Below are 27,825 nucleotides of genomic sequence, written 5' to 3' on the forward strand. Positions count from 1 at the left end.
TTTCTCTGCTGCATATTTTTCACGACTATTACTGAATGACATTTATTTATGTGCGTGCGTGTGTTCCCTTAAGGTGTGTTTGTGTGTGTGTGTGTGCGTGTGTTTGTCTGTGCCTGCCGTGCGTGTGTGTGTTCCTGCCGCAGGGTAGGTGTGTGTGTGTGTGTCTGTGTGTGTGTGTGTATGTTCTTGCCTTGGGGGCAGTATACGAAAGGTGTCTGAGGGTAAATAAAAAAAAATCCACTGTTAAATACCAACAGTGGATGTAAAGCTCAGTAGGTGTTTCCCCCCCGAGCATGTTGTCTGCCAGGCAGGTAGGGCATGTTGCCCAGGGTGCTTAGTCATTGACAGCAGTTATTTGACATATTCTATGAAAAGGTTAAACTCCCTCACAGCGTCTATACAGCTTTAAGGAAAAGTCAGCCGGTCCAAACGCTCACCAAGCTTTTGGTGGATGATTTATAGTGCTGCCTCATGGTTTATGATTGTTTAATAGTTTGTCCAACCTCACTTGTATCTCACTGACTCGCTGCCACATCATTTTTAAATGCATCTAATTATTTCCAGTCCGTTGAAAGCAGTTACAGAGATATTACAGGCAGCGATCTAAACTGGTTCTACTGTTTTACTCAGTTTCCTCTCCCTCTCTCGTCTCTGTCTCTGTCTCTGTCTGGCTTCCCTTCTCTGTCTCCTGCTCCACCAGAGCTTTTCCCCTCCTTGTTCTCTTTCAATGTAATGCTCCCTCTTCCTTCTATCCCTAGTTTCATCCGTATAAGATGCAACCCTGAATGGAACATTTTCCATTACAATATAAAGATTGAGGCAGTGGCTGTTTTCGTACCATTTACTGTGTGGGTGCAGTAGCGGATTACAATCTCACAGTGTGTGTGATGATTATGCAAATATGTCAGCATTACTGACAGTCATTCAGACACACACATAATGCACGCACACACACACACACACACACACACACACACACACACACACACACACACACACACACACACACACACACACACACACACACACACACACACACACACACACACGTGCACACGCGTAAACTAAATATCTTTCCTTTGTGAAACATCAGAGGGATGTTTTGCAGTGCAGAATATGAAGACCACAATAATCAATGCTATATTTAGGACACCTTCGGCCTCCCATCTTGTCTCGTCATCTCTGTGTGCTCTGCATAGCGCCGTTGGTTTGTTGACTTGTTAACTATCCCCATGAAGTCTTAGTGGCTGGTCCCTGCAGAGATCAGGAAGGGCAAAACAGTTTGTTTAAAGATAAGAAAAATAAGTAGAACATGATCTGCCCCAGGGTATTGTGGGACACAACCTGTATTTCATAAACGCACACACACGCACGCACATACAGACACACAAACACACACACAAACACACACACAACGACTCAGATCTTGTTTGCATGCATGATTGTAATATATTTCCAGGAACTAATTAATGTAATATTTTAATGATATGTTCTTCTGTTTGATCAATTATGTGTGATCCTTTCAACTATCCAACATGGATTTTTTTCTTATTTCAATATGGAATTATGTTTGCATATAATTTAAATAGCTGCTTATGAGTACGATAACCATATCTGACATTTGTTAACGGCTTTTACTTCAAAGGGTGATGAAATACTCGTTCTAGCAGCAAAAGCAGAATTGAGGCAAAAAACAAAGTTGCAAGGATTTAAGATTGGGTTCCATATGAGCAGTTACAACAGGCATTTTAAATGTTGTCAAAACGCCCATCATACTCACTGGAGCGGGCTCGAAATCCATGATACAAACAAGCCAAAACACGACAAATTATACAAATTTAAGGATGGAAATATATTGGATCTTTATTTCAATCGTTTACAAACACGTGGAGTAATACAGATTAAAGTTTTTAAAGGGACCACAGACAGAGTGTTTGTGCTGAATCATCAAAAGTAGCAGAAACGTTAAAGTCTGATGCGTTTCATATTGTTCCCGTTGGGAAGGCGAACTAAAACCTCCTGTCCGAATTCGGACGTTCTTAGAAGAAGTTGCTGTAAAGCTCTCAAATCAACCCCTTGCAGACTGGCTGCTAAGATCCTCTTCTGAAAGCTTGGGTGAGTTTCTCTTCGGCGGAATATCTCCGTAACAAAACAGAAAACAAGGCGTGACTCTGTCCAGTTTTTGGTTTCTGGCCCCATAGCTGGCAGGACTGGGGGATCTGGGACGAGTTATGTTAGGAAAAGTTCTGTCTGCAGTACCTTTTAATGTTGAACAGAGCAATAATGAATAACACCCAGTTTATATCTGTATATGATTTTACATGAAAAGGAGTACATAGACATACAAAGTCATTAAATCCTAAGTGAACAGCCATGATTCTGAGTGAACAGCCATGAATTGCTATGCCTGTTAATTTGTATTTATATATGTATTTTAAAAAAACACAAACACCTTTTGAAGTATCTGGGTAGTGAGGATTTGACCATTGTTATAACCAAGATATAATGTTTATCACACAGCAGAGACTCAGAGCACTGTGCTAAAACCACACACACACACACACACACACACACACACACACACACACACACACACACACACACACACACACACACACACACACACAGTTGCTGTCTACAAACGCGTAGGCTCTCCACTATTGAACTCTGTCTCAGTGCAGACAGCGCAACGCTTATATAACACCCATTCACACATACACAGAAAATATATTTATACATTTTACATAATCTCCTTCGGAACAGAATATGCACAGCGGCCAGGACGCACACAGACACATACACACACACAGACACACACAGACACACACAATTAAAGTTCTGCATGTTAACAGCAGATGCCAGGGAATCTGTGGCGTCAGCGGTATCCTCAGAGCACGTGGCCGACACCCACCGCTGCTGGGCCGGCAAACACGAAGCAGCCGTTCCGCGCTCTGCGCTGAGCCACAAACACAGCGTCCACGTAGACCCTACCAATCCCAGTCCAGCTCCAATGCGTCCCACGTGTCCCACATCCGCCAGCCGCCAGCGCACCACACCCCTTTGAATCAGGCCGCTTGGTCTCTGCAGTGCACACAGGGCCCGCCCCAACTCGCGTCTGATTGGATGACATGAGGTGGGTGTATTGCAAAGTGTCGAGGAACCGCAAGGTGTTCACTGTCGTGAGTGGTGGACCTGGGGGGGGGGGGGGGGGGGGGGGGTACGGTGTGGGGTCACTGGCCGTGGTAAACGGGCTGGACGTACTCCGGGGGGAAGTAGCCAACGCGTCCATGGCAACGGCCCTTCCAGCGCTGGGGGTCGGAGCAGTCCAGCAGGTCGACGAGGTCGCCGCGCAGGAAGTGCAGCTGGGAGGGGTGGTGCGGGGCGAAGTCGAACAGAGCGTGTGCATGGTGGGGCCGCTGCAGGAGGGGGGGGGGGGGGAGGGAGAAGGGAGGGCAGAGGGGGAGGAGGGAGGGAGGGAGGAGACAGAATGAGGGAGGGAGGGGAGAAGAAAGCACGGAGGGGGGAACCAGGATGAAAGGGACATTTTTGTGAGAGCCGTGAGGTCGGAGAGGAGGTTGAGTCCGAGGGAGGAGGTCGAACGACGGGGGAGAGAGAGGAAGAGATAATAAGGGGGAGAAGGAAATGACAAAGACGGGTCGAGGAGGAAGTGAGGAAAGTGATTGGAGGGGAGGGATATGTGTGTGAGGTGAAGGAGATGATTGGTGGGGAAGAAGGGCAGGGAGAAACACATCAGTTCATGAAATACAGATGATATATTGCTGACTGAATATATATTCCCTGACTCAACTGCCTACAGTTCTTACGACAAAAAAATTCTCTCAAGGAAGGTGATTGCTATGGCAACAGGAAAGTTTGCTCATCGTTGGAATAAGTCATTTTAGATTTTTAGCTTTGAAAAAAGGGAGAACAATCGATACATTAATACACATTGTTGTGAATGAGCTCAACGTAATCAATTTGAAATTATTTTGTCATGTTCCCAATAAAAAAAATTCCATTTGTTTTCAGTCTTACGATTACTTCTACCAACCAAGTTGATTAGTTTATAATCAAATGAGGTGCTTGTGTGCCGTCCCTTGTGTCGGCTTCGCTCAGGTGGTAGAGCAGTTGTCTTGTAACTGAACTGGTTGCTAGTTCGATCCCCAGCTCCTCCTAGCTGAGTGTTGATGTGTCCCTGAGCAAGAGCCCTGACAACCCTAACTGCTCCCGACGAGCTGGCTGTCGCCTTGCATGGTTGACTCCGCCGTCGGTGTGTCAATGTGTGTATTAACCGATGTAAGTCGCTTTGGATAAAAGCGTCTGCTAAAAGCCCTAATTGTAATTGTACTCCACCACGTGATCTGTTGAACACACTCTCGATCATTCATTCATTCATTCATCCATCACCACTTTTGTTTTTCGCTGCGATGGTGTCGAAGTGTAACTGTCCGTCCACACCAGAAGCGAATTGAGCGACCAAATCGCCGGAAGTCATTCACTTTCTATGGGCAAGAGCGACCAAAGCGACCAAAGCGACCAACGCTACCAGCGGCCAAAGTTGAGCGACCAGAGCGTCAAAAAGAAGTTGAAAACTTTTTAACTTTATGCAAATGACTATTATTCGCTTCAGCGACCAAACACTGACAGCCAATCGGAATGTAGACGCTCTTCGCTTGGGTGGATCCCAGGGAACATCGGCAGGCACTTTGGTTCCTACCTACCTTTATTCACTCACTGAACAAAATGTCGGCTGAAGTATTAATCGCGGCTGTAACTGGGCACCCGGTGTTGTACGAACCCACCCTTTTTCAGTTCAGAGATCGAAACGCCATAGTGGTTTGGATATCAAGTGATGATAAGCGGGAGTATTTATAGGCTACATCTAGAACGTTCGTATTTAAGCGGGAATCATTATAATTTGCTCTACATGCCACCAATCTAACCAACCAATCGCGTGTAGCATGCTTTAAACAAAACCAAAAAAGTATTTGAAATCGTCACATAAACAAACTAATCGACAAGACGAGGGATAAATGACAAGGGATATATCTCTTGTCTTTTATCCCTCTATTCCCCACTATTCACGGAGCCTGAGGTGAATATTTTTTAATTAAATAGTCTAGATAGATAGATAGTCAAGTCTTTATTAATACCAAACGACACAAATCGTCGGGAATCCATTTAGGTGGTTCGTCCCACACAGGACAGTAGCCTACAATACCACACAGAACAAGTCTGACTGGATAATACACACAATACATCACATGAAAACTAGACACGCGTTGATAGATAGATAGACAGAAAGGCCTAGATAGATAGATAGATATGTTCCATTATTTGCCTTGCGGAGCCAACCAGACCTGTGCACGTATGCAAATTAGCCATGTGTCCCAGTGTCTATTTGTTTTGAATGCGACGAATGAGTGCAGATCATGATTTGCAGATCCAGATCAGTGAAACATATTTCAACTACTACAGCACGCAGGGTTTTTTGTTCTCGGTTGTAATTAGCCTACATTTTAGGATTTTTTTTATATTGGGGGGAATCACTGTCCTACTTGTTGTCGAAGCACTTTATCGAACAAGCAAAACCGTCTCGGCAATATGGCCAAGGTGTATGGGAGAGTTCACTATTTGATATGGCTGTCTGTAGGGCCTACTAAACGCATGGCTCCTTTAAATGCGTCTGCATAATTGAATTGTACGTCATGAGCGACTTGAGCGACCAAAGCGAACAGAAAAATTCGCAGCGAAACTTTGTGAGCGACCAGAGCGTCTTTGACGCTTTGGTCGCTCCTGGTGTGGACGTAACACTTGTCCCTAGCGCCAGTGTGCCGTTGACCCTGTACTGGCGTCCCCTCTCCTCAAGACCACCTGAAACCACCTCTCTCGCCATGAATTTCTTCTTCTCCCACGCAGAATACCGAAAAAACACCGCCTGGCATTTCAGAGAGCTGCTTGATGAATTAGGCGGAGTGACGCGTGTGTGTGGAATGGGGGAGGCAGATGGACTGTGCGGAGGTGGGTGTGGGGGGGAGGCATGCCACGACAAGAAGTGATGTCGTGTGTCTAGAGGAGTGACACGCACTGGTGACAAATATGCTGTCTAGCAGCCATGGGTGGGGTGGGGTGGGGTTGAGGGTGGGGGTGGTGGGTGCGAGCGGTAATGGATTTCTTCACGGATCAGTGAGAAACACACACACATAGACACACACGTGCACCCACGCACGGGCACACACTTATGGGTGCCCTACCTGCAACAGGTGCGTTTAGAAATAAAGACATCACCTTGCCATTATTTTATGATTTAATGAAAGGGGGTGGGATCAAACAAGTGTATACTTCTTCCCTCTCCTTTTCAAATGTGTTCAGAAAAAAAGGAAATCGGAGCCTTGTAGTTGTTTCTGCCATTTGATGACACGTTTTCTTGCATATTTGAAATACATTTAAAATCAATCAAGCGATCAATGTCCAGGAGCTTTCTCAGCTTGGTAAAATTCCACACTCTTTTCACTCAACCACTTACCCAGAGTTTTCCAACGTGACTCATGAGGGTTATGAGAGTTGACCCCCCATGGGGGTTCAAGAGGTGTTGTTGTGTAAGACAGCGACGACAAATTCCTAGCAACCACTCTGTGACAGGCCGATGTATAACCTCAAGATAGACAGAGCGACAAGCACAGGCAGCTGGAGCAGGGAGACGGGTGAGCGGGAGATAAGTCTCATGAAACAGACTTTTGATGAACATCTCAAGTCTGAGGGCAGACAAGCTGAAATCTGGGTAAGCAGGGCGGGTTCCTTTCTATCGCTTCACGTTTTTGTCTGACTAATCGGGTCGCTGGGGACGAGGATCTGTGAGCACGTTATTGGCAAACACAACCTTGGGTTGGGCCGCCCTTGTTTGTTTAAAAAGTAAAAGTGTCTTTTAAGGTTGTCAATCCAGTAGAGGCGGCCAGTGTCGAATCATGCTTACTAAAATCCCATTCTGATCGTCCACCCGCAATTCAGTTTTGTGGGTTAGTATATCTTATTAAGGGAGCTGAAATAGTGTATATCTCCGTAAGAACCCAGGAACCTAGCCATGACTTCACCCCTTGGCATTTCAGAATACCGGGACCAGGCTCTGTGCCGTTTCCCACCCAGAAGATCTGCTGTAACAGCACTAGGACTGCTTGATCCGAGATGAGGGAGAGATAGACGGGTACAGACAGAGAGAGACAGAGAGAGACAGAGAGAGACAGAGAGCGTGTCAGGGAGTGACTATGAAGACACAAAACCAGGCAGACAGGCAGCGCCGCAATGACTGCGTTCTTCTTTCAAGAGAAGAAATCACGCTGGCATCCCAAAGTGGGATTCATGGAAGACAGATAGACATCAATGGGACAGGAGATCAGATCACTGCTTTGTAGAAAAACTGATGTTTATTTTGCGGCGTGTGTGTTTGAGCTGCATGTGTGTCTGTTCCTTTGTGTGCTCGAGTTAGCGCAAGAGTGAACGTTTGTTTGTTACATGACATTACAAAACACACACACACACACACATACTTTCTCATGAACACACAATCAAACACTGACAAGACACACAGACACACACACACATAATAAATGTCAGTGCTCCCTAAATAGATACTGAAAGTGTTCAGTATCTCAACTGCCAAGATACAGAGAGAGCAAAAAACAAGCCAGAGAACTGCTTCATGTCTCTGTGTTATTCTCTGTCCTCCGCCTCTGAGCAGGAGACGGGGAGCAGAGATGAGTCCTCATCTCCTCCCCGGTGACTCAAAACTCTTTAGAAGCAGGGAAGTATTTTAACACAAAATATGAATAGATTTTAAAGTCTTGATAATCCTGCCATTGTCAAACGACACACAAGTACACAAGGCATGCACGCGCGCACACGAACGCAAACACACACACATGCACATCCATACATAATACGATTTAGATTTTAAGATAGATCGAGCATATCACGATGATATCGTCGTCTGCTATCTGATATCCTAAAGCGATGGAATATTAAACGTGTTAACTCTATATTAATTTTGTGGAGCATTCCTCCACACGTTATCACGTGCTGGATATAACCAAGGCTATGTCTATTTAAAGTTGATCTCTGAAGAACACTTTGTGCATCGAGAAAGAAACAGGTGAGGAGAGAGACGGAAGAAGAGAGAGTGGATGTGTGGGTCAGGGGGTGTTAAGGTGCGGCCACACCAGACGCGTATCTCGCGTACTTCGCGTATGAAATCGCCATTTTTTCCATAGGGAACCATTGGTTTACACGCGTATTACGCGTTTCACGCGTAATACGCGTATAAGCAACATTTTACGCGCGTATTGCGCGTATTGCGCGTATGAGGCGCGTATATTTACGCGCTATACGCGCGTAAAGCGCGTATAGCGCGTATATTTCAAGAGTTCAAAAAATTTAACTTTTTACGCTCATACGCATGACGATTAGCCGTGTTGCCCAATCAGCGTTGAGCTTGACCCGACGTCACTGGCAGAGAGTAGTGAGCTTGGACAGAAGCATACGGCCGACATCTTTCTTTATTCTGTGTGGAAATAGTAACATAGTTACGCCATTAAATGCTTTTATGGAAACATTTCTAGCGAGAAATGTGCATTTTACTTTCATAATGTTCGCTCTGTGAATGTGAAGGATGTTTGGTTTGATAGTTATGACGAAGAGGGAACGCTCCGTTCACTTGCATGGACAGAGTCTCTGGTTACTAAGCAACCTCAACGTCTTGGCGGACTATATATCTGCTGATCAACACTACGAATGCTGGAAACACACCAAACACACCATGTGAAGTTATTTAACCCGATTATTGTTATTTATATCCGAGATTATTTAATCTAACCCGATCTAAACTCTATCACCAAAACACGGCGGCGTTTGGGTTTCCTACCTCGGACCCCAGCGCAGCCACGGCCGACAACTATCTTTATTCTGGGTGGAAATAGTAACATAGTTACGCCATTAAATGCGTTTATGGAAACATTTTTAGCGAGAAATGTGCATTTTACTTTCGTAATGTTCGCTCGGTGAATGTGAAGGATGTTTGGTTTGATAGTTATGACGAAGAGGGAACGCTCCGTTCACTTGCATGGACATGGACTCATCTAGGCGAGTGACGTAGGCGCGTATGGCGCGTATGCGACCATTTTTGACACAAAATGGTCAAGCAACATTTTACGCGCGTATCTCGCGTAAAAATTACGCGAGATACGCGTCTGGTGTGGCCGCACCTTTACTATTAAAAAAGTCCTCTAGGCTATTGAGGGCTTGGAATTTGATTTCAAGGCCCTACTGGAATACAGATGACCGGATGAATTCAGAGCCGTGACGCAAAGGCATGAAGAGGGGGGCATACAATTGGAGGCATAAATGCCAAATAATCTGCCTCTGTCTTCAATAGGGTGCCGAGTAAAATATAACAGTTGTTGCTATTTTTGATTTGTTAAAGCCCCCGGACAACTTTCTTGCAACTCCCTCGCCTACATACAAAACAAACAACCCAAAAGAACGACATTCATTTCAAGCTGCTCACTGTATCAAATTTTAAAACTATTTTTAAAACTGGAATGCAGTCAAATTGCATCATTATTTAGCTTGCTCGTGGGCACTCAAGCGTTGAGGCATAAAACAGAAACACGGGCCTCTGTTAGTACAGCAATGCAACCAGACATGATGGATGATGGTGATGAGGCATTTAAAGACAGGCCGCCTGGTGCGCAGTCAGGGAGGATATCTTGTGGGACAGATGAGATATCTGGAGGGGTTAAAGCATTGGTTCTCTGCGGAATCATTCCTGGCGGCCCGCAATGACATACATAATTATGTAAGTTATAAAAAAAAAAAATATATATATATATATATATATATATATATATATTTTTTTTTAATTATTCTATCAATATTAATTTAAATAAATATAAAGAGAAAAGTCGACTCTCTCTAGCTTTCAATTAAATCCTTTTTCATTTGTTAGATTTAATCCGACTGTACATTACTTTGAAAGGATGAAACTCAGTTTCGTGATTTAGACCTCACTTGACCTCACTCCCGGAGGTCCACGGTGCAATGTTGCTGGGATGTTGACGCGTTTCCCGCCAATTTTTTTTTTCCTCTCCTTCCTTTGGCGGCCCTCGGTCAAGTTTTGGGTTCCTAAATTGGCCCTCAGTTGTCAAAACTTTGAGAACCCCTGGGTTAAAGGATGAAGTGAGTGGGGGAAGCCAGCATGCGTGACGTCCAACACCACACCACCCTCAGGTGTTTTTATGCTTTTATGATTATTATATATAATTTTTTTTGTTTGTTATTTGACAAACCCTTTGTTAAAATATATTTACATTTTGCATTGGCCTATAACCTAAAATACACATCGGTTGCTATTTATTTTGGCACACGTAAGGCGTTGTTGCCCTACTGTGACGATGAGGAAGATGAGGGAGAGGAGGAGGCATGGGCGATGCAGGGTTGAGTGACAGACCAGTTGTGACAAAGTGTGAAAGTGAAACACTGTGACCTAATGTGGGAAGTTTGTGCACATGGCAGCCAAAGGCCCGACAGCACAATATGAAATTGTGTCTTAGAAAGAAATAAGAAGATATACAATCCTGTTAGATCCATTTGTACCTTTTCTAATAAATGATATATTTATCTGATATCATCGCTTGGATTTCACATCCACTTGGCTGACACAGATATGATTTTGTTTTCCATATATATATATGTTTTCACTTTTTACTACAAAATATCTTGCGTTAGTTGGCAGTAACCGTGTGGCAGACACAAACCCACACAACAGATAACAATGGCTGGTATTCTCACCTTATGTTGGTGGTAGCCTAGCTATGCCTCAAGCTCATACATGTGTAGTCGAGCCATCATCCTTTTCCAAAGCCCTGAACTCCCAGTCTACACTCACCAGTCTCTAACACACGTCTGAGAATACATCCGGAAAATCCCTCGGTTGTTATAGCAATATAAAGCTATGTTGTTGGGGATAATGTTAAAATGTTATAGAAGTAGCAATACAGTACACATTTTATGGTAAGGCCTAAAAAAAAAAAATGTTCGGTTCCGGTTTCCGACTGACCCTGTCAATTTATGTGCGACCCAAATTATGTTATGAGCTTTAAAAAAATAAAATAAATAATAATAATAATAATATTGATGCAAACTATAATTATGTTTGTGTACAGCATCTCTTCATTCTGTAAAAGGATGAGCGAATTTTCTCGTTTTTAAATGAAAACAACCTACCTAACATTCGCTGCCGCAGGAAAAAAAGAAAATAAATTCCCTACCTACCCATGACCTCAACTGACAACCAACAGGATTGAGCTCTCTGTCTCTCTCTCTCTCTCTCTCTCTCTGTCTTTTTTTTTTTAGGCCTAAGCATCCTCTTCTTAAGAGATTTCGTCGAAATACCCTCAGGCTGAAGCAGTCATTATTTAGTTATTAGTCGCTGATGGAGATTTCAATGTCTCATAGGGCAACGGTTAGCAACTTAAGCGGGGTGCGCCCCTGCCAGCCCTGCTAGACATCATGCTGCCATAAAGGCCGCATGATGAGCATGCTAGCTTTTAATAACCACACTGTGACCTGATGTGAGAATCTAGCAAATCTCTTTCAGGTCCAGTACTCCAGCAGTAGCTGCTGGCGAAAGACAGCATGTTTTGTATCCTGCTCATCATACGTTTGGGCATAGCATCAAGCAAAGCAGACGTTCACTACAGAAACTTAGGCCAGGAGCTGCAAGTTTGAGCGTAGCAGTGATTTGTAATTAGTAATTGAATAGAATAACGATAAAACAGAGCTTCAAACGTGTTGAAATGTTCTGGTCTTTGTGATGAAAGGTTGGGATTCATGGGAACTGTACTTGCTGACTTGATTAGACTGAAATCTTCACAACTCTCTAGAGAACTATGATTTCAGTAGTGGCTGGCTTCTACAATATATGGACTTCTGCTCTGTTCAAAGGGGATTCTACTCAGTATATAGTCGATTCTACTCAGTATAAAGTGGAGTCTACTCAAGAAATAGTGAATTCCAATCATGATATAGTGAATTATACTCATTATGAAGTTTATTCTACAGGATATAGCTAATTCTATTCATTAAGTCAAACATTCTTTGTTGATAGTGAATTATGCTCAGTATCGAGGCAATTCTACTCGGTATATAGTGATTTATTCATATGTTGTGAATTCAACATATGAACAGTGTTAATTCACACACTGGTGAATGCAGCAGAATGTGTGAGAGAAGTGGGTCCTGAGCCAAGCAGAACCGATGAATCAATCAAACCGAGGGAGAGGGATGTAACGTGATGTCCAATGTGAAATGAAAGCAACCTGCCACTGGGCATCCAGGGCGGCTGTCAGGACTAGACGCTGATGGGGGAACGCAAGGTGAAGACATGTGACTAATGCATGAGAAGAAAGTGCAGGAGAAAGTGGAGAGAGCCGGCGTGCTGGGAGCGCGTGAGGATGATATATAACAGAACTGTAAAGGGCGGTTCTGTCATACATGGGTGGGGACACCTACAGGGTACGTCTTGAGTTTGGTTGTGTGTTTTGTACAGTATATTCCAATCAGAATTTAACCTAGGGGCGATTCAGTCAAAATGAGTGCGGGAGATATTCTGGTAGTGAGTCCGGACTAGGATTAGGATTAGGACTAGGGGTGGCGTAGAATACCACAGGGGGATTGGTGTTGGGGGGGGGGGGGGGGGGTTGTGGTTGGAGGTACCATTGCAGAGCAGTGCGGCAATCAACATATATTAACTGCAGGCTGCAGCACAAAATATAGCATTATAGAAGAGAAGTTCAAACGGTTGGGCCGCGGCCATGATAACGTAGTTCTGCTTGAGCAGGGCCGGATTAACCATTAGGGCAACTGGTCCCTCACCCAGGGGCGCAGTACGTCTAAGGGGCCCGGGGCACCATCAACTAATACACTATGTTTGTATGCAGATTTTTGCAACCCGTTCGATTAAAATATGATGTTAAATCACGTCAAAAACAGTGTCCGTAGCTGCCTGCACAAATGCCGCCTGCCATCAGCTCTCCGCGGACCACAGTGAGCGACGGCGAGAAACAAGTGACTATGGGGTGAACCATTAGAGTCGCGCAGGCATGGTTTCCGGCACGGGTCTGTTCCCAGAAGCGCGGCACAAAGAGACACCAGGTAATGGCCGGGTTGCGAACACGCACATGTTTGGGCGGGAGGCCTTCGGGAGCGCTTATCTTTGACACAAAGGCTCTGGATGACAGCGTGGCCACAGGGTGCCTGCCAGGCGCGCTGGTAGGACAGGAGATCCCCTTCTAAGCCAACCTTGATGTGGTATCACGGTTGCCTACTCCTCTAATCCCATGATTGTGGGATATCTTTTGAACATTTGTAGAAAAACAAAATGAGTGAAAGAAAAACTGGGGCCTGCTCCATGGACGCATCACATGTTAAGTCCACAGCCTGAATGAGACGGGTGAATACATATTTTATTAAATTTACAGCGGAAGCTAAACAAGTCCACCCTGTATGATAAAAAAAAAACTACTACTGTTAGTTGACTAATTTCACCCAATTCTTTTATTTTCTGCCAAGTCCTGATACTAATCACGACTTTATAATTATTCTCTCCGGACTTAGCTGAGTCTTCAATTTGACTGGAGGCCAAGAACTGGCTTTAGACTGCTTTCCAATAAACACTTAGACTGTCAGTGTCGTGGCCATAAACTCCTTCAGTGCGTCATACTTAATAACCTCATTACTCAATACATTAGAGTACGGAAAGCGGTAGAAATGTGGAGGAGAGAAAGCAAGACTGACAAAAACATATGAAGAGAGACAGAAATAGCTAAATAAATAAAAGAAAGACCAATACACACACACAAACTGACTCACTGATATCATCCATGTCCAGCATGAGGTCTTACCCTGGCAAAGTGTTCCGGGTCCCTGAGTAGAACAGTTCGCTCCTTTGCGATGCTGTTGGTGTGGTAGAACACCACCAGCTCATTCAGGGAGCTGAAGAGCTCGTCCCACACATAGTACTGTCCACAGCGGTCCTGCAGCACTTTGAAATGCTGAACGTGATCCCCGTAGCTGGAAGACAGAAGGGGACGGAGAGACACACAGGCCAATAGACAGGTGTTAGAACATTGACCAAATAAATACCCAGCAGCCTTAGGCTCTCATTAATGATAAATGATAAATATATGTTGTAAATGCCAGAATACTATGTTGGAGGCACTTTTTTTTTCTTTTTATTTAATGTTGCAAGTTGGCATCACACATAATGACTAAAGGCGTATTGTGAAATATTTGTTTACATAACACAACAAGTTCATATACATTTGCGGTTAAGATAGTGCCTTTAAACATGTTTAGACCGACCCATGGTGAAAGTCAAGTTGAGTCAATTTCTCGAATTTGCTTCATAGCAATATTAAACAACACCCCCCTACCTTAAAATAAACTCTTAAATAAGACACTTTGAGAAGGAACACAGAAGTGTTATCCTTCCTTCCAGGGATGTTGGTAATAACTGCACAACAAGCATTTATATATTAAAAAAGCTACAGAGGTTAAGACAAATACAGTTGTTAGAAATATAATAAATCACTCATGAATGGGAGCTAGTCCGGTAATCTGATTTTAATGTTCTTAAGTCTTAATTTCAATGCAGAAAGCCATTATTAAAACTAAAAAATAATAATTGTATATAATTAATAATAATTGTATATAATTAATAAAAGTAAAAATTGATGTAGAGGCAGGGATTTGTGGTTGGTCGGCCGCCCAGTTCTCAGTTGTGGATTTGACGTTTTTGAACCACTGCCCATCTTTATTGTATTGTGTTATTCACCTGTCTGATGTTTGTTTTGCCAAGTTGGCCCTGTCATAATGGGATGATAGTTTGTAAACACTATAGACACAGCGGTCAATGAGCTTCCACATTAAGAGCTTGGATCCGACGCTGACATCATCCTGGATGACCTTGTTATCCGGTCGTTATAACACTCATAAATGAGTAAATAAGTCCAAGGGTACAGCAGACGTGCCTGCAATCGCAACGCGTTAACTCGTCCTTTTTTATGGTTGCGTTTCCGTTGACCCAAGCTCTCCGGCATGCATACTTTATACACTGCGTTTGCTTGGAACCCTCCAAGGTAGACCCACTCTCTTCATGTTTCATCGCCTGGCCATTCGTCTGCTTCTCCTTCTCCTTCCTGTGAGCCACCGTGATGGGAACACTTCCCCTTTGCCCCTGTGGTTTCTCCTTGTCTCCAACGTCGGTCCTGTCCTTCCTGTCACGTCCGTTTGCATATTTAACCTATTTTCTAAGCGTGTCCTTGTCTCACTCTGTGACGTCGGTACTTGGGTTTGTAATGCATTGATTGATGACGCTCTGTGACGCTGTCTGTCCGGTCACTTCACGCTTAATTTTGTTCCCTTGATCAATTCCAATGACCAGCTTCATCTCCTTTTTCACCTTTTGACACCCATCGCCACGGTTATCTTTATCCGCACTTCGTTCTGTGACTCATCCTTTATCTCCCATCCAACTCACAGATAATCTGATGTAGCCTGCATACCCTCACACTGCAAACCCCCACACACCGTAGCCACGCGCCGTCCGTTCTTGATGTGGGCTAATGTGCCATGTCGCACCCTGCTGGCAGGGGCTAGTTATTGCAACTTTTGTCTGATCACTAACTAATTCAAAGTGGATTCAGTCATCTGGGGAAGGATGGATGGAATGGAGCCACCTAGCTCCATTCCATCTGCTCAACAAACCAACCCAAGAACCATAGTTATCATACCAATGGAGAACATTACATCACTTGTATATGTCCTTATTTTTGCATATGAAATTGTAGAACTTTCAGGGCATTATTGGTAAGCACTCGACGACCACTAGTAAAGACATCTTTTGTTAAACTAATGACCTTCTTATGCACACTATATTCCAGTGTTTTAGTCAACAATATGTTTCAACTAACATAGTGCTGCACACTCTTGTGCATATTTGCACACACATCTCCAATGTTTTTCTCCCAGCCTTCATCGAGTCATTTTGGATCGTGACGTATCTAGCAGGTATGCCAAATAACTCTGTGTAAAGTGTAAACAAAAGGACCACCCACCGCTAAATCCCCCCATGTGTCGCACAGCTTAAGCGATACAAAAACATTGTGATGGATTCGTGTCTCATGGACTTTGAAGACACCACAGGATAAGCAGCAGTCTGGGCCCCGCGTCTCCCCGCTGCAGTATCCCTCTCCCCTTTGCCGTATCTTTCTCCAACACTTTCTTCCATTGAAGCATTCTGTCTTCCCGTCGCTCCTGTCAACCTTCTGATGGGCCGCCGTCCCTCGACTCTCTGTTTCCACACCACTGACTGCGCTCGTCTGAAGACCCCATCAGCACTGCCCCGATAGCACCCCCAAGTAAACAGAGTGCATTGACTGTGGCTGGCACTGCTCACAGCACTGTGTGTGTGTGTGTGTGTGCGTGTGTGTGTGTGTGTGTGTGTGTGTGTGTGTGTGTGTGTGTGTGTGTGTGTGTGTGTGTGTGTGTGTGTGTGTGTGTGTGTGTGTGTGTGTGTGTGTGTGTGTGTGAGAGATTGTGAACAGTCAATAAAGATTCCCACAGGCGGAACAGATACCAGACGAGATTAAGAAGCCAAGCGATATAAACCCATTATCATCCCCTCTCTCTCTCTCTCTCTCTCTCTCTCTCTCTCTCTCTCTCTCTCTCTCTCTCTCTCTCTCTCTCTCTCTCTCTCTCTCTCTCTCTCTCTCATTGGCTGGGTCTCAAATGAACTGTTGATGAAATGTTTTTGAAGTGAATTAGTTCATGATTAAATAATATCTGAAGTGTGAAATGCAGCCACTCTTTTACATAATTCAGCACACATGCTTTTTAGAGGCTTTCGAAGTTGCGGAATGCACCGGGACAACCATGATGTGCAAGTTTGATACATTTTTCAATTTGTCAATTATGCATTTGTTAGTAATTAATTCATGGTCTTCACGTTGCGCCATGTTCTTTAATACAGATTCCACGCACACACAACTACCCTTTCCATATCATTGAAGAATAGTCTGACAACATTTCAAATTTTTCCATTTAGGGAATTTAGCAGACGCTTTTAGCAGACGCTTTTAGCAGACGCTTTTAGCAGACGCTTTTACCCGAAGCGATTTACAACGGTTCACACACACATCGACAGCGGAGTCAACTATGCAGGGCGACAGCCAGCTCGTCGGAAGCAGTTGGGGATAGGTGGCTTGCTCAGGGACACCTTGACACTCGGCAAGGACAATATTGACAATATCACAATTGGTGTGATGGAATATTCCCTGGTCATTGTACTCGGGAATAGAATTGGTGCTATTAAGCCACAATGAAATGATCAATAGACTTTGGATTTGTGCATTGTGTGTTTCTGTTTCCCAGACAAACCAGGGTATTCCATCCTTTTACTGTTTCCACAACTTCACTGCTAATTTCACTCACTGGTAGGTTGATTGATTTGTAATTTTACTTTCTGGGTCAGCAATCTTGTCTCAGTGAAACGAATACCATCAATACTTCAAGATACCCAAAGAGCGTGTGTGTGTGTGTGTGTGTGTGTGTGTGTGTGTGTGTGTGTGTGTGTGTGTGTGTGTGTGTGTGTGTGTGTGTGTGTGTGTGTGTGTGTGTGTGTGTGTGTGTGTGTGTGTGTGTGTGTCTGGGGCTGTGTGGGCGTGTGTGTGTGTGTGTGTGTGTGTCTGGGGCTGTGTGGGCGTGGATGAGAGTGTGTTTAGGGGGGATTATGACAGCTGATCCACTACCAGTGGTAGCGGTCTCCCGTTGGTGCATGACTGCCAAACATGCAACCCTTGTCTTGCATGGTAAGCCTTTCATTTGTCAGCTTGAATAATATATATTTGAATCTACAAGTAGTGTTGGGGTTGGCTTCTACTCAAAACAATCTCATGAAAGTTACCTGGGCTGCATTTCACAAATGGCAAGTGTTGTGGGGGATCCAGCAGTCCTACGATGTCATAGCCAGACTTCCGCGAAGATCAGAAAATCATTCTCACTACTGGATGACGTTTTCAGAAGCTTATTTCTCCAGCCAACATGGTGTTGATTTGAAACTCTCACTGAAAGTTTTACACAGCTTACTTTTGTTGGCAGAGTTTTCGTTCGGCCAATTGTGCTCTTAAGGATCCACGCCTCCAGCGACGTGGTTAGTCAAAACAAACATGGAGCGAAAAAGAGTGAAATGCCCGTTTGCCCAGATTTGAGCTCATCTGCCGTCAGACTTTAGACTATTTTAATCTAATCTGATTAGTGAAGCCATAGGGGGGAAAGATCACACCAACACATGCTGACGTCATTTTCGCAGTTTGTAGCAATTACAGTTCTGAATAAACGGAACAACAGCGTTCTGCTCACACGCCCAATCAACTCGAGTCAGAGAAACCCAGTGTGAGAAAAGGGCATGGCATGAATCTGAACGTGAGCCTTTATGAAGAGTTAAGTCCGGGAAAAAGCGGTTTAACTTGATGCAGGTGGAGAAAACAAAGAGAGACAAAGAGGAAAGAATTCGTAATGATATGACACACAGCTGTAATGGCTCACGGTACAAGTGACACAATGACCGGCTTGGTATGCCTCACGAGTCCTTGTTTAAAGTTTAACACACGTGGTTCTGATGTAACGCAAACCAAGGACTTGCACGGGTGTTTGGTTCAGGGCACAGGAAAGGCACCAATTTGTTTTTGGGACACAAAACGAAGAAGCCCCAGAGTGCAGTTCCACCCCAATGTGGTTGTTGTTAAATAGAAGTACAGGCACAACACTGTTCCTTGTTAAAATATGCATATTGGTGGTGGTACTGCTCCTCCTCTGTCCTCTGGTTCTGTGGGATGTAGTGCTTCACTTTTCCCCGGCTTAACACGTATTTGGGCACAGCATGGCACAAGGGTGTTTCGTATGAGAGTAGGTCTTTAACCCGCCGTAGCGTCAGACATGAATATCCAATTTTAGTTTCAGCCCCACATAAACAATGAGTCCCCCTTCCCACTCACGCAGACTCATAAAGAACCCATCGGGTCATGTTTATTCAGTGTTTATCTTCCTGTTTCTTCTCTCCCTTGTTTTATTTGTCCCAAACAAATACAAAAGCGACGTCATATTTTGCATGAAATCTTTGCGCTGAAAATAGAACAACAATAAAATCATTGATGTAGATCTTCTCTCTGGTTGGTACTTGGCCCAGTGAGAGCAGATCTATAATTCAGAAGAAGACAATGCGTGTGGTTCCTCTGTGTTGTCTTCTCCCTCTCTCTCCTGTCCTTCAGGTTTTGACAAAACTGTTGTTTTCGGAACCTGCCTGACTGTCACCCCATTCGTTACATTGTGATCTGCTGTGTCGCAAACTGTGTGGAGAATAATGTAAAGCACACACACACCACCACACACACACACACACACACACACACACACACACACACACACACACACACACACACACACACACACACACACACACACACACACACACACACACACACACACACACACCACACACTAAACACACACACACACAAACAAGAGCGGACGAACGTATGTGTTTGTGTGTGTATGACCAGTGTGTGTTTGTGTGTGTGTGGGAGACCACTGTGTGTTTGTGTGACCATTGTGTGTGTGTGTGTGTGTGTGTGTGTGTGTGTGTGACTGTGTGTGGGAGACCTGTGTGTGTGTGTGTGTGTGTGTGTGCGTCTGTGTCTGTTTGTGTGTGTGTGCGTGTATGCATGAGACCAGCGCGTGCAGCTTTGTGAGTGTGTGCGTCCCATACCTTACAGACATGGAGAACTCTCCGGGAGCACTCTCGCTCTCTCGGACCAGGAATGCCCCACACTCCCTGGGTCGGAGACGGCCCTCGGCCACGCCCCGCGCCACCCGGCCTGCGAACCACCTGCAGGGAGGCATTTAACGACAGTAACGCGCAATGCATTGGATTTGTTGGCTGTTCTAGATTAAACCACAAAAGAACTAAAAGGTCTGTTAAAAGGGACATTTAAACATGTAAAGGCCTGCAAATCAAGCTGCAATTGAACTACCATCATACTGGTAGTTCACCACCGCAGGCACTGAGCTTGATCAACACCATCACCACATCTGAAGTCTGGCAACGGACTACAAATGAGGCCTTTGATCATTCTTCAGCGGTGCCAAATAACCACACGAGATCATATTCATGACTGATTTTCAACTCATTTTCTATTTTGAACTTGATTTCATGGCATCCGTTGCACTCCAACCTATCCCTAGAAGGAGGGATCTCTTCTCCAGGTTTCTTCCCGGATCGTAAGGGGACTTTGACCTTGACAGGGATTAGTGATAGGTGGGTTGTCGTGCAATGAGGCACGTGAAGCCTTTTGACACTGAACCACAGTTAACCACTTAACTCTGGTTAACCATTTATACAGTCCAATAAAGGACTGCATAGCAAAGTTAGAAAGCAATCGAATGAAGACCGAGTTCTGCTGCATATGTTAGGCCCTTATCTTCTTAAGGAGGTCATTTTCCTTATGTTCTGAACTATTGTGAAACACTGTGGTCTGTGCGGTTGAACCTGAGGGCTTCCAGACACCGGGCCATTGGCTGTACTCAATCAGCTGGTTGAGCAGGTCAGCGAACACGTTGGGTTGCGTCCCGGGACGTTGGCTCATGTCCAGGGATCTCGGCTTTCCTACACCACTCCTCTCTCTACCTTTCTGCTTTTTCTTTTCGTTCTCTACCCTGACCTCTGTAGTCCTCAAGTTGATCATGCCCCATGGAAAATCAACCCACACACACACAGACGTACACACACACACACACACACACACACACACACACACACACACACACACACACACACACACACACACACACACACACACAGGATCACACATATACATACACACAGGAACACACACAGAGTGCTCATTAGCTACCCTGTGGGTTTCAGAAGGGATGCCAGTGTTTGACCCAGCTGGTGTTTCCGACAGAGATACAGGGTGGACCCGCGGTGTGGCTTTGAACCCTCACACACTCCTGCAAGTGCACGCACGCACACACACACGCACACGCACACACAGCCAAAACAATACTCATGCATGAACACACAGACACATATTAATGCGTCCACATGTGAAAGATGAAACTAAATGCATCATAGTTCACACACCCCCGCACACACACACACACACACACACACACACACACAGTGTGGTTATGTAAGGCAGGGAATGAGTGTGTTCCTGGGGGAGCAGACCCGTCGGCAGAGGACAGATGTCCAGAGCAGAGCGGAGAACGGCCAGCGGCCGTGAACACTCACTGATGAACCGTTCAGATACGCCAACATCGGAAAAATGAAATACGGAATATGGAAGAATTCCATGAGCAATGCTCGTTTTAGGAGCCAAAATGTGTGTGCTGATATGCGTTTGCCTGTGTGTATGTGTCTGTCTGTCTGTCTGTCTGTCTGTCTGTCTGTCTGTCTGTCTGTCTGTCTGTCTGTCTGTCTGTCTGTGTGTGTGTGTGTGTGTGTGTGTGTGTGTGTAATTGTTTGCTGTCTATGTGTGTGTGTGTGTGTGTGTGCATGCGCATGCGCGTGTGTGCGTGCATGTGTGCGTGAGTGCGTGACGTGCGTGTGTTTACTTACGCGTGGGGCCTGAGGTTGATGTAATTCTTGGGCACAAAGCCCTTCCTGCTGTCCAGCTCTGCTGTGTACCAGTTGGGGTCGTCCTCCATGTTGGTGATCTGGGAGGCGGACACACACAATACAAACCACCGTGATTCACTTCATATTCTCTTTTATGACGAATATTATTATATGATTACCCTTGTGACTACACAGTGTGGTTAGGGACAGCGCTCAAGGTAACAGGCAGAGAAGAATTCCACATTACGGTTAAGTTGTTCCGTGGCGTTATTAAATATTAAGGTCAAGCTGTTGCAGATTTTGACATTGCTTATTATTATTTAAGAGTAAACTAATCATGACACTGTAATGTAATGCTAAATATACTTTATTTAGTCTAAATATGTTTCTAGGTGTGTAGTGTGTGTGTGTGTGTGTGTGTGTGTGTGTGTGTGTGTGTGTGTGTGTGTGTGTGTGTGTGTGTGTGTGTGTGTGTGTGTGTGAGAGAGAGTGTGTGTATATGTGTATGGGTGCGTGTGTGTGTGTGTGTGTGTGTGTGTGTGTGTGTGTGTGTGTGTGTGTGTGTGTGTGAGAGAGAGAGTGTGTGTGTATATGTGTATGGGTGCGTCTGTGTGTGTGTGTGTGTACGTAAGTGTGTGCGTTTCGGACATGCCACTGTGTATTTTCTTTATACAACGTGGGGATGGCTGACGCCCAGGTGACCTGAGAGTCTGTGGCCCTGGAGGGTTTTCGGCCGCCTCTGAACCTCTCAAACAGATGAATTATGGATTGAACGGTTGGAAGCGCTCTGCTCACGTGAGGCTCAGGGCTACAGGCTCGCACGAAAACCGGGTCTCTGAAGTGCAATTCTGATGAATAGCCACCGAAATGCTCAACGCATCCATAATAAGACCGTTTTATGAATGACGCTCTCCCAAGCGCTTTGGTTGTGACCTAGTTGGACTGAATCTGTGGATAAGCTTAATAGGATCTGTGTTCAACAGTAATGAACTGCATACGGTCTAGTCTACAGATATAGGATTGCTGTACTACGGAGTGTTGTGATGGGGGTTATCACGCTGTACATGGAGCCGAAACGCTCGACTTGGTCCAGCTATTTATATATTTTATAAATATGCTTTTCTTCTGAGTTGTGAAACTCTGCTCTTCCTTGTCTTGCCGCATTTCCCCCCTTTTCACTGCGTATGCGCCAGGAACTGAAACTAAGTGGGAGCGACTTAATCAATCCATATCTCTGGTAATAAAACCTCCTTTTAGTCTACTGACCAAAACAGTGGTGATGTCAGCAAGCACATGATGCCGGACTGGGCTATAAACTGGACTAATTGCATCGATGGCCGCACAGTTTCTCATTTATGCTTTCGGTCATTGTTTTTAACTTAAACCAGTGATGCATATGGCTAAATATATAGTGTACGATTATTGTTTTATTTATCATTATTATTTAACCAGAGAAAACATTAATATACATTTATTATATATATATATATATATATATATATATATATATATATATATATAGATATATATATATAGATATATATATAGATATATATAGATACATCGAATGTCAAGGATTGGACATTGGACGTCTGATTTATCTTTCAAATTGATATTTCACTTACATTTTTTAAGACTTAAACTTTCCTGCTCTTCATTCAGTATGTCCTACTTTCCGGCACTGGGGGGTTTCATGTGGCCACAGTGTCTTCAAGCTTGAAGTAGGATGGCTGGATGACAAGTTTATAATGACATATATGCCTGGTTGAATTGAGTGGCTGGATTTCGCCTGCTCGCTCCCTTTACCGTATTGTTGCTTTACAAGATGTCGATTACAACTGAAAAACGAATGAAAAAGCGCAAAAAAAACACACCACAAAACCCAGAGGAAATTGCAGCACATTTTTGACCAGAAACATGTGACCAACTGCTTATAAAAAATCTAAATGAGTCCACTCTGTTGCCAGCTGGAACTGAGTCGCTTGGTATTCGGCGGGAGACAATCACAGGATGCACGCATGTGAGGGTATGTTGGTCGACTATGACTCACACCCCTGACTTGAGTCTCTAAGGAGGACTCTGTTATGAGGATATAACTCAGCCATCTGCTGGGCACCGTGCGCTCGGAACAGAGATAGAAGCTCTGGAAAGGTACGAAAGGAAACAAGTAGGTGGCAGGTGCAGTGTACACGGCATGTGTTACTCAACGATGGGGCAATATGTCCCCATTGTCGTCACACCATCAGAGTAGTTGTGTGTGTGCGCGTGCGTGCGTGCGCGTCGTGTCAGTGTGTGTGTGTGTGTGTGTGTGTGTGTGTTTGTATCTGTGCACACGTGTGCGTGTGGGTCTGGCTCAGGTGCAGTAAATGTAATGCAAATGGTATTGCGCAGAACGTATGTAGGCCATAAGGATTACGGTTCAGTGCTTTATGCAAACACTATGCAGGTATGGAATGAGACCCACAACTACGCCACCAACAACTGGCAGCACAGCAGCAATTCAACCGAAACACATTTGGAGATATCGTCAACTATACTAGAGAGACATAGCATCAAGCATAGCATCGATCCATTGCTAGCATTGCCATACAGTGTACCTCTCCATTATAGGTAACATTTCCAGCAAGTGTGTAATGAATTAGGGGGTTGCATCTGTGGAAGGGGTTCTGTGAGGTCTTACTTCTTGAAACTACTTTTTCCCACCCCCTCAGACAGTTCTCAAACACAACTCTTTCAGGTTTGAACTACGATCCACCTGGATGTTCCTGCGACTTCTGCACCTTTCCACGGCATTCTATTTTCGGGCTCCGGTCTCTCTTTTCAGTGTGTTCGCTTCTGCAGTGAATGTGTGATGCTGTCATCAGGGTCTGGACTCTGTAGCGGAAGTCAGCAGCATCAGCAGCAGCAGAGAATGCTGGCCATGCTTGAGTTATAATTGTTATAATTATCAGAGAGAGAGAGAGAGAGAGAGAGAGAGAGAGAGAGAGAGAGAGAGAGAGAGAGAGAGAGAGAGAGAGAGAGAGAGAGAGAGAGAGAGAGGTATGGCATATCTGATTGGCTGGTCAACTGGAATGGCGGGGGGTGGGCCAATGTGCATCTTCGGTTTTGCACTGGTGTGTGTTTGTGTGTGTGTGTGTGTGTGTGTGTGTGTGTGTGTGTGTGTGTGTGTGTGTGTTTCTCCCTCCCAGGGAGAGGGAGAAAGAGAGTGAAAGATAGTCTGCACAACTACTGGCAACCCATTTTATGCAGAAATGTTAGAATAATCCAAATTCAATAGATGAGTCACAGCCTGTCACCTTGTGCCCCAGTTCCGGGCCGTAGTTTTGACTCACTCTTATTACAACCATGACTTCAACTACTTATACTACTGTTATTGTGCAGAGGGACATATTTCCTTATGGTTTTCATTTCAATCATCTCTTTGATTCTACCGCTGCCCCTTGCTTCTTAGGCACTCGTATCTTTCTCCCATCTGGGATCCATAAGTACCATCCTATAATCAGCACAATTACACTCAACCCAAAGTCCAGCTTAAGTTAACACTATGGTTTGCCAATGTTGCATTTAATTCAGCGGACTTCTTACGGACAGACGTTCAGGTGTCCCATGCGTACACTTTCGGCACATCTATGTACAACTATTCTTCTCGCGTGGAAGACAATTTGTGCGTGCGTCTTGATGTCCTACCTTCAGCACGTCCCCCTTGGTGAAGCTGAGTTCATCGTTCTCCGTGGCGCGGAACGTGAACTGCGCCACCGCCTCCATGACGAGACCCCCGGCTCCAAGGCGATCGCTCACGCGCACTCTCACGCGCACTCTCACGCGCACACACCTCCGAGGAGAGCCCCCTCAGTCCCCCGACACGCCGAAGCCTCCGGTGCAGCGTGAGCGAGGTGGAGGAGAGAAATCACAAAATACAACAGAGTGAGGCTCCGGCAAACCAAGTGAGAGAGAGGAAGAGGAGAAGATAGTGCCCCAAAGAGAAGGACGAACTAATGAATGGGAAATCAAGCACGCAGGACAACCGAGAGAGAGAGACAGAGAGAGAGAGAGAGCTAGAGAGAGAGAGAGAGATTGAGAGAGCGAGAGCAGAGTGCTGTCTTGGTGGGCTCTGAGAGGCGGAAGACCACAACTGACACTCAGCATCACACTGCCATGAGTAACACCTCCAGAGAGAGAGAGACACACACACACACACATAGAGGGAGAGACACAGAGAGGAGGAGAGAGAATGAGGTGCAGAGACTTACACACAGAGACAGAGAGTGGGTGGAGAAAGAGAGCCAGAGAGAGAGAGACACACACACACTCACACACACTCACACACACACAGATCAGGGGGCAAAGGGAGTAGGAGGCTGTTCCTGTGTGTATTTGTGTCCAAGGATTTGTGTGTGTGTGTGTGTGTGTGTGTGTGTGTGTGTGTGTGTGTGTGTGTGTGTGTGTGTGTGTGTGTGTGTGTGTGTGTGTGTGTGTGTGTGTGTGTGCAGGAAAGGGGAGGGTGGGGAGGCGGGGAGGAGGGGTGACCTGAGGACAAACTGTTGTTGCATCTTCTAGAAAACGTCCTGTTTCTAACAAAGACATTTCAGGTTAACTACACTTAGAGGAGAGGCGATGGGAAGGAAGAGAAGAGGGGAAGCGTTGGGAAAGGAGGAGAAAAGAGGAAAGGAATTAAGGGAGATGGGATTGGAAAGGAGAGAAGAGAAGGGGACCAGGAAAAAGAGGGAAGGAGAAGAGAGGAAAGTAGAACGATGAGGAGGGGTGGAGCAAAGAACAGAGGAGGGGAAAGATACTAATCAATCCGATATAATCGAATCAAATCAGATGATATGGCATAAGACTTCAATTATCCCTACATAACCTTTGACAAATGGTTTAAGTTGGCCATTAAGAAGAGGGGACAGAAGGTCGACGGGAGAAGCAAATCAGCTCAAACCATAACAGCATGACGAAACAGAAAGAAGTATGAACCGAGAAGAATGGAAAACAGAACAACAGGTGGTGCAGGAAGCGAGTGCTCAGCTGATCTCGTGTGAGTCAGAGCTAGACCCGAGAGCGGAGGACGAAGAAAAGAGGAAGAAAAATAGAGGGAGGGGGAGGAAGGGCAAGACTTTGCCTTCCAGCAGAAATCACTAAAGCCCAAATCAAACTCATCCTTAACTTAAGTCCAACTTGACCTTAACTATATTTAAAACATGTCCTGAACATAAAGGTAGTATATGTAACGTTGACACAGAGCCCTTAAAATGGGTACTGCAGTACTGCAGTTCACTATAGTAGAGAGTTGTGCCCCATGCCCCCTCTTCCCAAGGCAAGAAGCGCCCACTGTGTGATAATGTCATCGTTTGTAATGTCAAGCAAAGACAAGTCCTTAACAGTAAAGTGATCAGTATATGTTTGCAATTAATTTATTGTTTGCAAATGATCAGGATCTAAGATGTTTCCATCGTTCTAATGCAGCTCCGAGACTTCAGGGTCGAAGGTCGGCTGGAATCGGATACAATCTCAGTGGATTCAGTTTGTTCACTTGCTTCCACAGCTGCAGCCAGTGGTGTTTTTGTGTCAAGTTATTTGCTGTATGGCAACCCGGAGAATACTGAATCAGCCAAAACGTAAACACTAAAATGTTCCTAAACCAGACTGGAAATACAAAGAAGAACATACTGGCTCATTGAGTGTTTCAACTTAGCATCGGCCTCTGATGACATATCATGGTAATTGTATGATTTAGTAGAGTCGAACTTGTCCTTATCTATGGTCAAAATCATAATTGCCTCGTACAGAAGCAGGCTCAGTCGACCCGAAACAGATCTCACGGCACAATTCACTCCCTAATAGCTGATAGATGGCTTTGACATTTCCAACAAATGCTACTCAAATAATAGCTCTTAAATCTTAGCCACAGCTCCTTTAACTAAAGTCAAATTGGATCTTAATGCCTTCAAATTTATGTGCAACTACCAAATCCCCCAAAATGGATTTTACATAAATCCTGATGAAGTGAAGACTAGAAACAACGTTTCCCTTCTAAACTCTGATGGTTCAGCATCCTCACATAGCTCACACACACAAACACACACACACACACACACACACAC

At 44.9% G+C, this 27,825-nt stretch overlaps 1 protein-coding gene and 1 long non-coding RNA gene across 2 annotated transcripts; both read right to left on the bottom strand.

Moving 5' to 3' along the window:
• Positions 1-1,837: 1,837 nt before the first annotated feature.
• On the bottom strand, positions 1,838-26,165 carry grapa (GRB2 related adaptor protein a). The gene is made up of 5 exons (XM_060069089.1): positions 25,415-26,165; positions 21,728-21,825; positions 19,874-19,993; positions 13,953-14,121; positions 1,838-3,416 (listed from the first exon to the last, which is right to left on the bottom strand). The coding sequence occupies exons 1-5, from the start codon at positions 25,490-25,492 to the stop codon at positions 3,231-3,233; spliced, it is 651 nt and encodes a 216-aa protein (XP_059925072.1). The 5' UTR covers positions 25,493-26,165; the 3' UTR covers positions 1,838-3,230.
• Positions 10,140-13,946, bottom strand: LOC132470731 (uncharacterized). Its single transcript, XR_009528701.1, has 2 exons — positions 12,376-13,946; positions 10,140-12,118 (listed from the first exon to the last, which is right to left on the bottom strand). It is a non-coding gene; the product is annotated as an uncharacterized LOC132470731 (long non-coding RNA).
• Positions 26,166-27,825: the final 1,660 nt, after the last annotated feature.

The sequence above is a fragment of the Gadus macrocephalus genome, chromosome 2 (genome assembly GCF_031168955.1).
Source record: "Gadus macrocephalus chromosome 2, ASM3116895v1".
Classification (NCBI taxonomy): domain Eukaryota; kingdom Metazoa; phylum Chordata; class Actinopteri; order Gadiformes; family Gadidae; genus Gadus; species Gadus macrocephalus.

Bases quoted from the DNA above. Each gene is read 5' to 3' on its own strand.
- grapa (XM_060069089.1), bottom strand. From the start codon at position 25,492: ATGGAGGCGGTGGCGCAGTTCACGTTCCGCGCCACGGAGAACGATGAA. The intron at 19,994-21,727 runs GTAAGTAAACAC...GCCTCCCTGCAG, and splicing joins ATCAACCTCAGGCCCCACGC to GTGGTTCGCAGGCCGGGTGG. The intron at 14,122-19,873 runs GTATGGGACGCA...TCTGTCTTCCAG, and splicing joins GAGTTCTCCATGTCTGTAAG to CTACGGGGATCACGTTCAGC.